The sequence below is a fragment of the Pan troglodytes genome, chromosome 13 (assembly GCF_028858775.2).
Source record: "Pan troglodytes isolate AG18354 chromosome 13, NHGRI_mPanTro3-v2.0_pri, whole genome shotgun sequence".
Lineage (NCBI taxonomy): Eukaryota > Metazoa > Chordata > Mammalia > Primates > Hominidae > Pan > Pan troglodytes.
The window spans coordinates 83,491,770-83,509,357 of NC_072411.2; the positions used below are offsets into that span (position 1 = coordinate 83,491,770).

The 17,588-nt window shown below is 39.4% G+C and overlaps 1 protein-coding gene across 17 annotated transcripts in view; it reads left to right on the top strand.

Moving 5' to 3' along the window:
- The window catches only part of ITGA4 (integrin subunit alpha 4), a 412,268-nt gene that overhangs the window by 331,504 nt on the left and 63,176 nt on the right, over nt 1–17,588 (top strand). For 9 of the 17 annotated variants that reach the window (XR_010149805.1, XR_010149806.1, XM_063790615.1 and 6 more), the window contains 2 exons: nt 889–1,210; nt 1,555–1,676. Coding sequence is in view for 7 of the 17 variants with exons in the window: in XM_063790615.1 (XP_063646685.1) it covers nt 889–1,210; nt 1,555–1,676 (444 nt within the window). In the remaining 10 variants the exon portion in view is untranslated. Of the gene's footprint in view, nt 1–223; nt 499–563; nt 1,211–1,554; nt 1,677–10,829; nt 10,944–17,588 lie in introns of those variants that run through there. The other 8 variants (XR_010149811.1, XR_010149808.1, XR_010149812.1 and 5 more) reach the window with 4 other exon arrangements.

Below are 17,588 nucleotides of genomic sequence, written 5' to 3' on the forward strand. Positions count from 1 at the left end.
GGGAATCATCAATTACCAGCTGGAGCAATCAGAATCGGTTAAAGTGAATCAAGTCACAATGCTTCCTTAACCCAACCTCTCTGCTGGGGTCAGCCACAGCCTAAACCGCCTGCCGTTCAGCCTGAGAGGCTGCTGCTAGCCTGCTCACGCATGCAGCCCGGGCTGCAGAGGAAGTGTGAGGAGGAAGGAAGTGGGTATAGAAGGGTGCTGAGATGTGGGTCTTGAAGAGAATAGCCATAACGTCTTTGTCACTAAAATGTTCCCCAGGGGCCTTCGGCGAGTCTTTTTGTTTGTTTTTTTGTTTTTAATTTGTGGCTCTTGATAATTTATCTAGTGGTTGCCTACACCTGAAAAACAAGACACAGTGTTTAACTATCAACGAAAGAACTGGACGGCTCCCCGCCGCTGTCCCACTCCCCGAGTTTGTGGCTGGCATTTGGGCCACGCCGGGCTGGCCGCAGAGGCTGGGCGGTCACAGCGAGGGGCGCGCAGTTTGGGGTAACACAGCTCCGCTTCTAGGCCCCAACTACCGTTAAAAGGGGAAGCCCGTGCCCCATCCAGGTCCGCTCTTGCTGAGCCCAGAGCCATCCCGCGCTCTGCGGGCTAGGAGGCCCGGGCCAGGACGCGAGTCCTGCGCAGCCGAGGTTCCCCAGCGCCCCCTGCAGCCGCGCGTAGGCAGAGACGGAGCCCGGCCCTGCGCCTCCGCACCACGCCCGGGACCCCACCCAGCGGCCCGTACCCGGAGAAGCAGCGCGAGCACTCGAAGCTCCCGGCTGGCGGCAGAAACCGGGAGTGGGGCCGGGCGAGTGCGCGGCATCCCAGGCCGGCCCGAACGCTCCGCCCGCGGTGGGCCGACTTCCCCTCCTCTTCCCTCTCTCCTTCCTTTAGCCCGCTGGCGCCGGACACGCTGCGCCTCATCTCTTGGGGCGTTCTTCCCCGTTGGCCAACCGTCGCATCCCGTGCACCTTTGGGGTAGTGGCCGTTTAGTGTTGAATGTTCGCCACCGAGAGCGCATGGCTTGGGAAGCGAGGCGCGAACCCGGCCCCCGAAGGGCCGCCGTCCGGGAGACGGTGATGCTGTTGCTGTGCCTGGGGGTCCCGACCGGCCGCCCCTACAACGTGGACACTGAGAGCGCGCTGCTTTACCAGGGCCCCCCCAACACGCTGTTCGGCTACTCGGTCGTGCTGCACAGCCACGGGGCGAACCGATGGTGAGTAGAGTTGGACTGATGGGCCCTCAGCAGCTCAGAGCGGCGTGAGAATGGCGCCCTAGGGATTCCCTGCCCGATTCAAACTTTCCTCCCTCCCAAGGAGGCAGGAGGGAAACGCTGCGAGAGCCAGCTCGCTGGAAATCTGCCAGGGAAACTAACTTATCTTGGGGCGGCAGCGCCCCGGGTGCGTTATGGTGCAAGGTCTTGGAGCTTCGAGTCGGGGGTGGTGGGCGGAGGAGGAGGTGGGGAAGCTGCCCTGCTGCGGACTGCACATCTGTGGCGACAGGGAGCTCAGTGGGCAGCACAGCTCACGTCTGAGCGCACGTGCACGTGTCTCGCTTTAGGCTCCTAGTGGGTGCGCCCACTGCCAACTGGCTCGCCAACGCTTCAGTGATCAATCCCGGGGCGATTTACAGATGCAGGATCGGAAAGAATCCCGGCCAGACGTGCGAACAGCTCCAGCTGGGTAAGTTGGGTATGGGACCAGGAGTTAGTGACCTCCCGACCCCCCCATGTGGACCCCACCATAGGGCAAGTCCTGGAAAGATTCACGTTGCCTGTTACTTCTGGTTTAAAGAGCATAAAGTTTTCAGTTTCAACTCCATCTCATCTTGCCTCCTTAATATAAAAGGGATTCCCTTTCTGTTAATATCGTTCTCCCTTTTGCTTATAGCAATGACTGCAGTACTCTGACAACTATGCTAGAGAAATTTCTTATGATACCTTCTCTTCATCTCTCCCCCTGTCTCTCCGTGTGTAAAGCACATTTTAGACTCTCAGCGTATTAAGGACAGGATCCAGCTAAGCCAAGACTTGAGAATTTTATTTCCATCTTTGACCTATCAACCCTCTTAAAGAACAGGCTAAGGAGCATATCAGGAATAGCAATTGGAATTGATCCCATATCCCGTCGTTTAACCTAAAGGCCTAAAAAAAAAAGTGATAGTTTTACTTAGAATATACAATCTAAAAGAAAAGGAAAATTGGCATCTTCATCGTTAATGTAGTATAATTTTCCATTCCCAAAACCGTCATCCAAAACTCATGTTATATGGGTCCATCTTTTTGCAGTCATTTCTCAATGTCTCAGATTTGTGACAAGTTGAAAAATGTGTACTGATAGAGGGGAGAAGTTTCATGTTTCAAAGCCAAAGACAAGTTTCTTGCACACAGACAAGTGGGGAAAGAGGAAGGAATATTAAATAACAAGACCTATCTTGTTCCAAAGTGTTACTGCTATATATATTGCTTAACTTTTTTCCCCTTAAAGCAACCCTGGGTCATGGTTGACATTGTTCCTAGTTTATGTATGAGGACTGTGGCTCAGAGTTGCAGATACCTTTTTAAAAGTTACTTAGCTAGTGACTGATAGGTGGGAACTAAAGTCAAACTAGGGTCTGAATGCGTCCAAAGTCTAAGCCATTTTCTTCCATGTATGTATCTTCAATGCAAATAAAATTAAGTGAATGGTTTAATATGTTGTCTGCTGAGCTGATGGGTCATCTGTAAACGGTGAATAAAATTGGTACTTCTTTATATTTCTTTGCTATAAATGGACTCTTGAGATTAGTTATTGGATCTTTAACTTCTTTTGTATTTTATAGTAGTCTTTGCTCTTTTTCAAACTGTGAAGCTGGTTCCCTTCATTCAGATGAATTCAGATAGAGTATAAACATAATGGAATTTTTACTTTTAACTCAGAGCACCTATAAAAGTCTACGAGTTGTCTGTAGCATGTAGAATAAGCCCTAGCCTCTTGTTAAGCATCCTCAATACCAGAAATCACAGTAGGAATGCATAAAACATTCACAGACCCATAAATTTTGGAATGATTTTGCAAAGCATAATTTTCATTGCATGAGAGAGTTGTGGGTGAAGAATTAGGGAGTGGAGCCGACAACTTTAGTCTGCCAGAGGATCTTGGCAAGGTCTCAGGAGGGAGCAATTTTATTTCTGTTGTCCTGTCATAGTTTCCTGATCCATGACATTATAACTACTGATATTTAGTGCCTACTTCCTGTCTGGATGGACACTGAATCTATTTCTGGATGTCTGTGTTTAACTGGATAAATCATGACATAATGCTGTATTAAATTTAAGATAATGCCTGTCAATGGAAGGAAAAAATTGTTTGGGCATGTGTAGCATGGGAGTTGACTGTTCTCAGAGAAATGTAAACACAGTAGATATGTAATAGATATGAATTAAATGAAGATCTTTTGGATGGATGAATGAATAAAAGTGGAGTGAAAATTTATCAACCTGATTGATGAGTAAGATAATTGATTAGAAATGTTGAGCCAAACTGATATTTTTAACTTTCAAAATTTTGGCCAATCTACAAGGTATTTACTGGGATGAAAGGAAAAAAGGCAAGATTCCTAGTCAGTCAATGAGTTAAAACATTAATAGTGATAGTAATGCCTTATTTGCCGAAGAGTTGACTGAAGTTATTTCTCATGTAACATTCTAAAGAATACAGATATCTTTTATTCCTCATGTAAAGAAACTGCCTCTCTATTCAGAATAAATTCAGTGGTAGCTTGAAGCTATAAAATAGGGATTGAGGCTACAGTCTAGAAATAAAACACTAAAAACAATACATTGGTAATAAAGATAATTTAGGATTCTTAGGTTTGTGGGCTATGCACTATTTTGTATGAAGAAGTTTCAAGAGTGTAAATATATACAAGCCATCTTCTGTAGAAGAATGTGTTTGTGTGTGTGTGAATCTTCTGTATAAAAATAGCTTCAGTTGTCCTGTTTCAAATGTGGGTGACTCTAATGTTTCAAAAATGCTTAGCTCAGTACTGACACATAATAGACATTCAAAAAATAGTGGTTCTTCTTTATTGTTTACTTAAATCTATTATCTGTATGTTATCTGTAACAAGCAGGCTGAGGTTAATAGGGACAATTGATAAACTGAACCAAAAGTTTAAAAATTAAAAGGTAATACATTAAAAGGTAGAAGTTGAAATGAAACACAATGAGAAATTTTTGTTGGCTGAAGAAAAAAATGTTATAATGGTTAAAGATCGATCTGTGATTGCCATGTCAGTAAGGTATCTTCTTTCCTTTGGAATAGCTTTACTTGCTATCAAGAACCTGAAGGTGTAGGGTCTTCAAATGGTGCCCATCTCCCACACAATTAAAAATATCCACATGGACTAGTCTTTGAGTCTCTGTAGAATTTCAGATCAGTGGTTGATTAAGATAGACTCCTCCCCTCAAAAGAGGAGGTCCATATCTCGCCTACCCTACCCTCTGTGGACAAGGTGTCCCATATGGTATATTCATGCCATAAGCAGAAGTGAGCCTGCCTGTTTATCTAGAATGCCCAGGGTGAGAGACGTTAGGCATGAGATACCCCTTTTAGTCAAGCAAGTTGACTGCAGAGCCAGCACCAAGAGAGTTGCCTGGATAGTACCGCAAGGTGCTTTTCTTCCTGCATATATATTGTTGGCCTACTTTTACCTCCCTGACTCCCCAAGAGACATCTCTCACTTCTTTTGTAGCAGAGGAAAGTGCTCTCTCTGCCAGGAGGGTCTGGGCCCAGACTTGCTCATGAAGACTATGTCTGAGGAGACCCAGGTGATTTCCACATGTCCACTTTCCACCCGGGCACTCTGCATCATCAGGCTTGTTTAAAGGAAACTTTAATCACAGCTGGTTACTAAATTAAGGTGTCACAAATAATGACTCAATTAATATAGTTAAGCATAGTCCATCCATGGACTATCAATATTCAAATAGAACATAATAAAACATAGAAACGATTATCAAATTACACTAAAAAGATGGTCTTTATTTGGTTATTCAAATATGTTTCCAGATCTTTCATTACTTTGGAGTTACCACTGAAAGCATTATACACACACTAACTCTCATTTGGGTAATAGTCTAAAGTTATACAATTACACTATCCAGTATAGTATCCACTAACCACAGGTGGCTTTGAACACATAAAATGTGGCTAGTCAGCGATGAGAGGGCTGTAATGTAAATTACATACTGGCTTTTGAATACTTAGTATAAGAAAACTCATTAATCTTTATGATATATATTGAAACAAACACTTTAAAATTATTGATTACATAATATTTTGGATTTATTAGGTGAAATAAAATTTTAGGTTAAATAAAATTAATTTTATTTTTACTTCTTTAATGTGGCTATTATAAAATTTAAAATTTCCAATGGGCTTGTATTATATTTCTATTGGACAGCACTGCTGTAGAGAAACATTAAGTTCTCTGTGTAAAAATAACGCTATCTCTTTAGGAGATGCTTTCCTGATATTTATGCATAAATGAGTAGAACTTTCACTTTCTTTTCTAGACCAAGTGTTCTATAGTTACTGGGCCTTCAAGCTGCCTGCCTGTGCCTCTCTTACAGGAAAGACCCGTCTCAAGTTAGTCACCATTACCCATATTTAGATTTCTTTCTGGAAATTTTATTATCTTAGCCAGCCTCCTGGTTCATATTTTATAACCTATTTGAAAGAATTTAATTAGCATTGCATTATTAAACTAATGATTACCTAATCCTCACTTCTACTTGATTCATAGGAGTTATTAGCTTAACATTAAATAGCAAATATCTCACTGTTGAAACTTCAAATATGTTTTTCTTGATAACTTTTTACTTTTTCATTTGCAATGTGCTTTAAATTGTAGCTTATGAAGCTGAGATTGCAGATTGGTCATTTTGAAAAATCATCCCTGAATGAAGGCTGTTATACAATTATGTAGAAAATCAAGACAGAGAGCTTCACTAATAAACTATCAGGTTACCAGAAAGAAGTTTCCTTATTTCCAGCAGTTTCCCAAACTTTATGTCCCAAAAGGATGAAGTTTCCACCTAATTTGAGAGATGAGGCTTTCTAAATGCACTTTAGTTTTTGCCTTAAGTTTACTTGGTCACTGAGTGATATACCCAATGACTTGAAAATATATCCCCTTGGCAACAGTTCTAGGGCCAGATGTGGAAATCCATTGCACATGTGGGTAATTTATCCATTCAGTTGTTCATTGAGGGATGCCTAAGGGCCTGAACCTGGGCATACAAAAGAAACATACTCCTTGTCCCAAAGGCTTTAAAGTTTATAAGATAGGTTATTATAGGAAAGTATGGTGAGATTTAATCTAGGTAAGACAATAAAGTGATGCATTCCTGAAGAATTGGTGTTCAAGTGGGGGAACTGAAAAATAATCAGAAGTTAGCCAGAGGAAGAGGCTATGGAAAAGTTTGCCAGAAAGAGCAAACTGTGTGTATAAAGACCCTGAAGTCTTTGAGAGCACGATGCTCTTGAAGAACTAAAAAATGTGTACAGTTGCACTATGGAGTGTGAGCTAAACTGTAGGTTAGAGAGGCAGGCAGGAATTACTTCTGATACAACTCTAAGTATGAATTTACCCTAGGATATTTAAAACTGGGGAGTGACATCAGATTTGTGTGTTTGACAGATTCTCTGGTTGCAGGTTAGTGAATGCTTTGGAGTAACTGGGTCAAGACCGAAGGCAATGAGGCAGTTGTAGGAAGATTTTGTTATAATTTAGACTACAGATGACAAGTGTCTGTACAAGGACACTGGCAGTAGCAGTGGAGAAGAACATGGAGATTCTGAAGGTATTTAGGAGATAACACTTCGTAATTATTGAATGAAAGAGATGAGTGAGAACGTTCCAAAGATGTTACTGAAGTTTCTAATTTGGGCTGTGACATGGATGATGATCCAATATACTGAAAAAGGGAAGAGCAGCAGGTTTTCTGGCAAAATGATGAGTTTCATTGGCTTGAGATTCCTGTGAGACATAGAAGTAAAAATCTAGTGATCAGTTCTATGATCAGTTCCATGTATGGGTGTGGTAGACAGTAGAGAGGTCTGTACTAGCAAATCAGAGGTGAGTAATTGACATAACCCCATTCACCTCCAAGGCTTTGATTACCATCTCTCTGGGGTAAATAGATCAAATGGCCAATGGCAAATTTCTAAGGATTCCTACAGTTCGAGAAGTGATTAGAATAGTGCTGCTCAAGTCTGGCTGTAACTTAAATTCTCATGCAGAGCTTTTAACAGTTCTGGTGGCCCATCTCAAACTAATAGAATCTCTGGGGTAAGTCTATAGGGCACCAGTAGTTTCCAGAGGTCCCCAGATGATTCCAGTATTCATCCATGCTTGAGAACCGCTGGAGAAGAAAAGAGGCTGAAAAAAAGGCTAAGAGGGTGAAGCCAAAGAGGTAGCAAGAAAAATCAGGTCAATCTGACATTAACCTGATTAAAGGAAGAGAGTGTTTTGAGAAGAGGTGAGTAGTTGGCAGTAGTAAAGGTTGCCAAGACATCAACCAGGGTGGTAAATTATGAGGTCTCATTAGATTTAGAGAATTAGTTCATTAGTAACCTCGGTAAGACAAGCTTTAATGGTGAATCCACTGCAGAGGTTTGAGAAGTGAGAAACAATAGCAAGAGTCAATAACTTTTAACTGGGTTCTTCCTTCATTAATACATTTTATTGATTACTTATGTATTGGAAATACACAGTTGAATAAGACATGGTTAAAGCCCTTGAGTAACTCAGTTGAGATGATGGGAGAGACAGGTAAATGGACAATTAATTATGAGATAATGTAATAAGCATGACAATAGACAGGTACATAGTGATGAGAAGAAATGAATGGGAGAAGGCTTCCTGGAGGAGTGAAATCTGAGTAGTGGACCCAGTTCTGACTGGTTTTGAAGAGCACATGTAAGGGCTCAATAAATGTGAAATAATTTTCATCTTTTTTACATTTGGGCAAAATCCCCTGGGATTTGCTGCACATTTCAGCCTCATTCCAAAGTGTCTAGGTCCGCCTTGGGTTCCAAAGACTCATATCAGGTAGTTCAGACAGTAACACCTGCTCCTGAAATAGGGAGCTTGGAAATGACTGTCTTTAAAAGCAGGGATTTTTAATTTTGAGATTAGCTGGAAACATCAAATTAGAATATGGAAGTGGACATACAGGTGACAGGTCTGGGCTCAGTGTGCCTGTTCTCAGTTTACCTCTGAGAATTTTTAAAAATCATAGAAAATCTTTTTTATATAAACTATGTAAAACACTATAATTCACAAAAATGTTCAGAAAATAGTAAGATTGTAGACTTAGTTCTAAAAACCCCTTTTATGGGACTCCTTGTGTGCAGTGGATTAGACATGTTCTTTTGACATTATGCCCTGTGTAGAAAATGCTGGTCAATGTGTACCATCTGTTTGTGAATCCCTTCAAGGTCTACCTCACCACAATACCAGTCTGTTTTCTTGCGGAAGTTTTCTAGAAGTCATTATACTACAATCATTTTGTCTGCCAGTCATTGTCAATATCACATTTTATCCTTTAAACTCTGCCCAGAGAAACGTCCTTTGATATCTGTAACTCCTCATCTCATTCTGATCCTCCATTGGCCAGGATAATATGATACATTCCTCACTGGTTTTTCTCATGTATTTTTAAGCCTTCCTATCTTCCTGACCTCCTTTAATTCTTTCATTGCTGTCTTTTTTTCTTTTTCTTTTTCAACCATCCTACCCTGTGGATTCCAAAACCAAGCATGGAACTTTAATACTGACCACCAAGCATATTTCCCTGGAGTATTTTCTGTTTACATTTTTGTATTTTCTTGTTTCAAAGATAGACAAAGTGGCATCCACACATTAGTGATTGTTTTTCAAATGAATTTTTAAATCCAAGAGATTAATTGAAAACCATGGAGGTTCAGAATTTTCTTTCCTTATTTTCTAATGTTAGAGGTTTAAATATGCTCTTTTAATAGGTTGTTTCAGAATAGTATAGGTTTATTCAAAATGTCCATAGTTGAAAATAATGGAAAAGTACTAACAACTAATTGTCTGGCAGCATCAGATGGTGGTTGATAGTGTGAGTTTTAATCCCTTCCTTCCCCATTTACAAGTGGTGTGACCTTGGGCAAGTGCTTAGTCATCCCTTGTTTCAGCTTCTGCATCCACAAAATTGGGATGATAATAGTATTGTCTACTTCATAGGGATGTTATGAAAAGTGAGTTAATACATGTCTTTGCATGTATTAAAACTGTGGTACGTAGTAAGCATGCAATAAGTATTAGTAATTAGAGACTAACTTTCCCTCTTTAAATTATGCTTACAAAATGTATCAGCTGGGGCACATTTTTCAGCTTTAGTTATTAAAAAGACTTGTGTACGTTTTCTGTGGGATTTTGAAGAAGTCCTGGCAGAGACCCCAAACCTAAAATCAAACCCACAAGTGACCTAGTTGTTAGAGTTCTGAGGCCTCATGATGACTCAGGATCAGCCCAGATTTATAAAATTGCAACCATAAAGCTTGGCACTACTCTCTGGGGACATTTACCTCTTGAACTCTTTCTAAATAGAATAGAATAAGATTAAAAAAATAGCTGAAATAACTGGCTTTTTCAGGCCTACAATTATATAAACTGTTTCTCACATAAATTGAGCATGATTATTGGCCGTTGTGAGATTTTGTTTAGGCAATATGAAAATATGACATTTAAACACATTTTTTTTTAAAAAACATACTTTGAGAATGGTTTCCAACTTTGATGTTTTGCTCTTTTGACTCTTATTTGCCACTAGACTAGCTGGAGGAAAAGAGTTCTAGAAGTTTAGTACTTTTATGTCCTGTATCACCTCTAAAACCCAAGGATATTTTACTTTTCCATCACCCAAAATTATTTTTATTGTAGAATTCATAAACATCATTATCTTTTAGAAACATTGCCACCAGGTTTAACTAGATGTGTGAAAAGAGTACATAGTTTAATATAGTCAATTATTATATGAATTAGTATTAATGGATTTAGTAAGTATTAGGACTTAAAAGGAAAAACTAAATTAAGGGGCCATTTTAATTAAAAAGCTAAAGACTGCTGATCAATTCTTGCAGCATTGTGAGCGCCCTCTGCTGGCTCAGTTCAAAGCACCATAATGCACGTACCCTGAGGAGCAGAGGCATTGATTATTTATTGACCACCTACTAGGTGCCAGGCATTCTTGCATACACAAGCATAAGTTTTCTGTCATCCTCATAGCCCTGCAATGGTAAATTTTGTCATGTTATCATATTTGAATTGATTTTCTCACTTTTAATATATTTTTCCTAATCTGAAGTTATGTGAGTGAAGGGATTACATACTTTAATTATTGCTTTTATAAAAAATATCTTGAATGAATGACTCTTGATAAAATATGGAATTGGAACAAGGGTCATTCATGTTTTAGAATTAAGAAAAACTTTACAGTGGAACAATTTGAAATGTATAGGATTTGTCTTACAATGGAATAGAGCTTCAGCTTAAAAAAAAAGACAGTTGGTGGAAGGTAAGGGCTTTTACTGCTTTTCTGAAACTTCACATCACATCATGAGTTTTGAAAGATCAGGTAAGTATGTATGTTGTCTTAGTAGCCAGAAAGCCAGACTGAGAACCCCGGTCAAATGTCTGAATTGGTGGGGAAGTGACAGTACGATGACGCAGGTAGATAAAGCAGACATTTACTTGCATTAGAAAGTCCCAAGCTTTCCTAGCCACAAAGTATTTCACTAGCAGTGTCAAAAGTTATATAGAAAGAAGACCTTAGAGTCTGACCTTTTCCCTGGTCCTTCTTTCTTTAGTGGAAATGCCAAAATACTGAGAACCATTCTAAATGGAGGAAAAGAGCAGGGCAAGATAGGAAACAAGTAAGTGACCTTTTTCTTGAACAAGTGAAAGTTGATTGTACAGTCTGTGGGCATATTTGCTATATTTTATATATTTTCAGCTAAAAGCTTCAGAAAGTGGAATAGATTTCAGTTAATTCATATGTCTGGAATATTTCTAGAGTTCTGTGCTATAGAGTGAAATAACTTAGAGATCAAAGATGCTATTTTTTAATTCTGATCTTTCCACTTACGGATTTGGGCAAGTTATTTGATTCCTTTAAGACTCAATTTTCTCTTCTGTAGGGTAGGATTAATAATACAGCAATCCTCTGCTACTACTGTGGGTGTAAAATGAGTTAATGTGTATGATTACAGTTCCCCAATAATGATATGCCACATATATTTTATGAGCCAGGTTATATGCTGCATTGCATGTGCAGCTTAATATGCTTACATTAATCTTTAATATGATGATGCCAATAGCAACTAACATTTGCATGTTTTCGCTGCCAGGCTGTCATCCAAGCACGTCACACATATCTCATTTACTCCACAGTCCTTGCAGAAACCCTCGGAGATAGGCATCTTCTGTGGACCCCAGCTGATTCTGTCTTAAGTCATCCCACTCACAAATCATCCTTTGTAAAGATCTTCAAACTCAGAGACTGTTTCCTTTCAGACCATCTGTTACTGTCTTAAAATTGAAGAAAATAATATTTTGGAAGAGAAGTAGGGAAGAATCATAGTAAAGAGAAAAGACCTCTCCAAAGCTTAGATCTCTGAGAGTTTGGTGATAATTATGCAGTAGTACATTCTAGTAAAGGATTTTTTTGTGGTGATATAATGTATTTCAAAATTCCCTCCCTCATACATACTGAGTTCCTGCCTACTGCATGTAAGGCACTATCTCGAGCTGTGGGAATGCTGCTGTCAACAAAAGTCAATCTGCCCTCACGGAGGTGACATACAAGGTCAAATATCTAATCTCCCATAGTCCCTGTCACACTTGGAGCAATGACACTAAAACTGGTGATATGAATAACAATGAAAGGGGGAGGAGTAAAGAATGTATTTAACTAGCTTTGCAGTATTTCTTTGATCAAAATTCCTGTTCATTTGCATTTATATACACATTTATATATGCTGATACACATCAGTAGGAAGAAATAAACTGTAGTAAGCATGCATTTTTACATTTTCTTTCCCAAATTAAAAAAAATAGGAAAGAGAAAGGCTTAAAAGGAGATGGTTTTTAATATGGCTTTGTTTTCTAAATATCTAGTGGAAAAATGCATTCAACTGTGCAAAGAATTAGTCATTCTAGTTGTTTAAAAGCAGGGAAAATTATCACCATGTTAATTTCTGCTGACCTCTTTTATGTTAAACCATGTAAAGTACTTTTTCAATTATGGAGCTGATTTGATTTACTAAGAGTTTAGATGAGTAACGTATGAACTGAATTGAAAACCAGATTATAAATCACTTCAGCATGACATTTGGATAAAATATAAAGATAATCTGAGGTTGTTTATGGTGTTCTGTCAGAGAAATTCATGAGAATTAGCTCTCATGGCAGTTCTAATAATCGTCATTTTTGACCAACTTAGAAATATTGTATTTCTACCCAAAGACAATTTGCTTAACATTTGATATTTCAATAGGTAACTAAACAAAGGGGGAACAAAGGATATTACTTTTATTTTTAAAACGGTAGGTTTTTAAATAATACAAGAAAAGGCATAACCATCTGTTAATACATCAAGCTTGTCCATGTGGTCCAGGATGGCTTTGAATGCTGCCCAACACCAATCCGTAAACTTAGAATGGCGATCATTAAAAAGTCAGGAAACAAAAGGTGCTGGAGAGATTGTGGAGAAATAGGAACACTTTTACACTGTTGATGGGACTGTAAACTAGTTCAACCATTGTGGAAGACAGTGTGGCGATTCCTCAAGGGTCTAGAACTAGAAAATACCATTTGACCCAGCCATCCCATGACTGGGTATATACCCAAAGGATTATAAATCATGCTGCTATAAAGACACATTCACATGTATGTTTATTGCGGCACTATTCACAATAGCAAAGACTTGGAACCAACCCAAATGTCCATCAATGATAGACTGGATTAAGAAAATGTGGCACATATACACCATGAAAATACTATGCAGCCATAAAAAATGATGAGTTCATGTCCTTTGTGGGGACATGGATGAAGCTGGAAACCATCATTCGAGCAAACTCGCAAGGACAAAAAACCAAACACCACATGTTCTCACTCACAGGTGGGAATTGAACAATGAGAACACTTGGACACAGGAAGGGGAACATCACACACCGGGGCCTGTCATGGGGTGGGGGGATGGGGGAGGGATAGCATTAAGAGATATACCTAATGTAAATGACGAGTTAATGGGTACAGGACACCAACATGGCACATGTATACATATGTAACAGACCTGCATGTTGTGCACATGTACCCTGGAACTTAAAGTATAATAATAAAAAAAAAAAGATATAAATGTTGGCAAGGATGTGGAAAAATGGGGAACCCTTGCCCACTGTTGATGGGAAAGTAAGTACAACTATAATGGAAAATAGTATGGAGATTCCTCAAAAATTTAAAAATAGAACTATTACATGATTCAGCAATCTCACTGAAGGTATATATCCAAAGAAAATAAAATCAATATGTCAAAGAGAAAATAAATATGAGATTTTTTTGCAATTTTTTTTTTTAGCTGATCAGTTATCATTAGTGTTAGTGTACTTTACGTATGGCCCAAAACAATTCTTCCAGTATGGCCCAGGGAAACCAAAATATTGGACACCCCTGAGCTACATTGTAGAGCTATTGTTCACAAGCCCAACCATATGCTACAACTACCTGGCGGGCTTCAAAAAAATTCTTATGTCTGGTTCTTAACCCAGACATGTCAAGTCTGAGCCTCTAAGAGTGGGGCCCAGGTGGAGGTACTGGTTTCAAACTCCCTTCAGTTGATTCTAACGTCCAGTCAAGGCTGAGTACTGAGTGGAAAAGGAGTGGACTCAGGATCACACAGGTTAAGGGAGAAAAGCTTTGGAGAAGGCCATGATCACAAGCTGATCATGTAGCAGTCTTACCTCTTCTGCCAAGATTCCGCAGGCACAACAAAAGAAAAGAGAAGCTGGGCATGGTGGTGGGCACCTATATCCCCAGCTACATAGGAGGCTGAAGTGGGAGGATTACAAGAGCCCAGGAGTTTGAGGCTGCAGTGAGCTATGATCACGCCAATGCACTGTAGCCTAGATGACAGAGTGAGATCCTATCTCCCTAAAAAATAAAAAGAGAAAAAGTCCCAGAAATTAAGAAAAAACCCAGAACACTAGGGGGAATTACAGGATGTTCTCTGAACAGATTCTAGCCTGTAACCAGTACTTGAAAGTTACCTCAATATTATTGCTGTTGGGGGCTGCCTCTATGGTAAAAACAGTGTTAAGAAGTGAAAAGGGGAAACATATCTAAATGTAGTATATGTATTTGCTCACTTATTAAGATTGGTTTTTCTTCTGTGGAAGAATGATTGTTTCATGACTATTTCCATGAACTTTCTTTCTGGCTGTGCATTCATTCTTTTTACACACATTTTGAATTAAGATATATAAAATAAGTAGAAGATGCTTAGTCAAACCATAATAGAAGCTTTGAATTGTTTTTCGTTTACTGACCTTTCCATTTCAGCACCCATTTCTGGGCTGTTTGTCGGGGGTGGGATTATGACAAAGATACAGTCCTGGGCAAGATGAATGAGGTCACTATTTACTAAGCCTTGGACGTAGGCCAGAAACATTGTAAATACATAAATGTAGTTAACCTTAACAAAAATGAAAATACTTATTCCTACAAGATATTAATCAATTTCACCACAATTTCCTCTGAGTGATCGCATCCTGTGTGTCTAAGAACCCTTGAGTGCTGATGTTGAGAGTCATCTTTCAGTATCTAAGAGTGGATTAACTAACAACTGTATAGGAGATATTTGAAAATTAATGAATCAGAAATTTTATCTATATATTAGAAGGCAACTATTGTTTGGAACCACATTGTAACAGATATGAGATTACATCTAGTGGCATTTTGACCCCCACCCCACCAATTTCCCACTTACACACCTGCCATATGTTTTTCTATTTGAAATCTCTTCTGCTCACGGGTGAATGAACCACATCACTGGCTTCCTGGGAAAGCTCTTCCTACATTTATTCTTAAGTAAACATCTCTTTCTTGTGGCTTCTGGAGGGCTAATTGTTCTCCTATTTCTAAGAATCATTATTTTTAGCCTAGAACAAGAAGAAGGGAAGGGCATGAGCCACACTGGAAATAAAGTCCCAGGACTTTGGTGAGACTACATGGGACACATCTTAAAATAGCCTAATGATTTAGTGGCCCTTTTCCCAGAGAGCTGAGAGGCACTCATGTGGAGAGAAAGAAGTTTCAGGGAAGTGATGTTAGTAAGTGAGAAAGTGAGTAGTTTGTGGTGTGTGTAAACCTCAGTGTGAGCCTGGGCAGTGATGACATTGTGATGTTACCTGATGGAGCTGAAACTAAAACAAGGAGGAGGCAATGCAGAATATTAAATAGATAACAGTTCATAATGCAAGAGTTTGTCTAGTCTTCACTTAGAAATTTACAAAACAGTTCAGCTAAGAAACTGATAACAATACACTATTTTTGCACATAATTTTTTGGCCATTTTCATTAAGCTATTTACATGGTACATTGTGGTTCTAAACTATTGTCTTTTTAATCTTCTGGGTGGCTCTCTCTAGAATAATAGATTTGTTTCTAAATATTGGATGTAATCGTAATGAAAGTGTCTGTTATACTTGCCATATTATTTGTGACCCCCATCCTCTCCTGTCCTTAATTTTCTTCTTGCTCAATTGTCTTAACTGAGTGTTGACTATAACTTCATAAAAATTTTAGTATTTTCAGAGGGAACTTATTAACATGGCTATTGTAGTAAATAACAGGAACTTCATGTAGACTGAATCTACCATTTGTTATCTATTTTTGACAGTAAACAATTGATTTTAGTGAAAACTGAAAATGGTATTATAATGAAAATTAAAATGCCTTGTTTGTCGTTCTCTTTTAATTTAAATTTTGTTGGTTTGGCATCAGGTAGCCACAATAACAACTCCCTATTTTAGACCTTACCTATCTCCCACACACAATTTTTTTTTCTCCTACCATCTTCCCTCTGTTTTCCCCTTCTCTTTTCGTGTCATTTCTCTCTTCATCCCTTCCTTTCTCAATTTAACACGGAGACCTTATGTGTCCACCTGGACTGTTCTTTACCAAGGTTTGGGCCACAGCAAGACTCCTTTCCAATTCTAATAGCAACCATTGCCAGTCAACCCCAGCATTCTTTGTCCAGACCTAGTCTTAGTCCTCCTCCCTTCAGTCTAGTTCTCCAGGAAGCCATTACCAGTTAGTGGGGGTTGCCATTTATTCTATGTGTATGCTGTCGAGAAAAACATTCTCTGCATTTCACAGTAACAGTGTTCCTGACCATGAGAACCACTTAGGGCAGGGGTCCCCAATCCCTGGGCTGTGGATGGGTACTGGCCTGTGGCCTGGTAGGAACTGGGCTGCACAGCAGGAGGTGAGCGGTGGACCAGTGAGCATTCCCGCCTGAGCTTTGCCTCTGTCAGATCAGTGGTGGCATTAGATTCTCGTAGGAGTGCAAACCCTATTACGAACTGCACAGCCAGATGCAGTTCTGGCTGCATTACGAATCTAATGCCAGATGATCTGAGGGGGAACAGTTTCATTCCAAACCTCACTACTGCCCATGGAAAAAATTGTCTTCACGAAACCAGTCCTTGGTGCCAAAAAGATTGGGAACCACTGACCTAGGGTAATCAGGGCCTCACCTGGATCTGCTGGAGCAGAATCTCCAGAGGAGGAGCTCAAACATTTTCTTCACTTCAGTTGTGATTAAAGGTTTTGTTTTTCCTGAATGACATTTTAGAAAACAAAAGTATAAACAAACATCTTCCCACACTCCTTAAACAAAATCTCTCCTACCCAGGAGACTTAGTGCAAATAATTTCACTTCTCAAATATTAGCCTTACCAGGCATAGTGGCTTATGCTGGTAATCCCAGCACTTTAGGAGGTCAAAGCAAGAGGATCACTTGAGGCAAGAGTTCAAGACCAGTATGGGTAACATAGTGAGACCCCCATTGGTACCAAAATAAAAATATTAGTTTGTATCTCTGTAAGTGTTCTGAGTTTGCCCAGGAAGCTACATTTAGGGGTCAACATTATAGGAGGAGACAAAGTGCCAATGATATAGAGAATGGTCACCATAAATTCATGAAAACTTGGTACCTAGTGACTAGTGTTCAAAATTAACAAACCGAAGTTCCACATCCTTATCCAATCAAATTGATGCTAATGTATCTATCTGCCAAGAATTAAGAACAGATGCAATAGAATTGTCATATGCCAACTGAAGAGGGTGAAAAGAAAGACAGCAAAAAGAATCTTAGGATACTGCATCTTACTCTTCCCCAAAGTAACTTATTTGAAATTAATTAACATGGGATTTTAATAGGAACCCAGCTATAACACAAATAATTTTTTCTAACAAAAGAAAATACTGATCACTGTGAAGACCACTTCTTATATAGTATA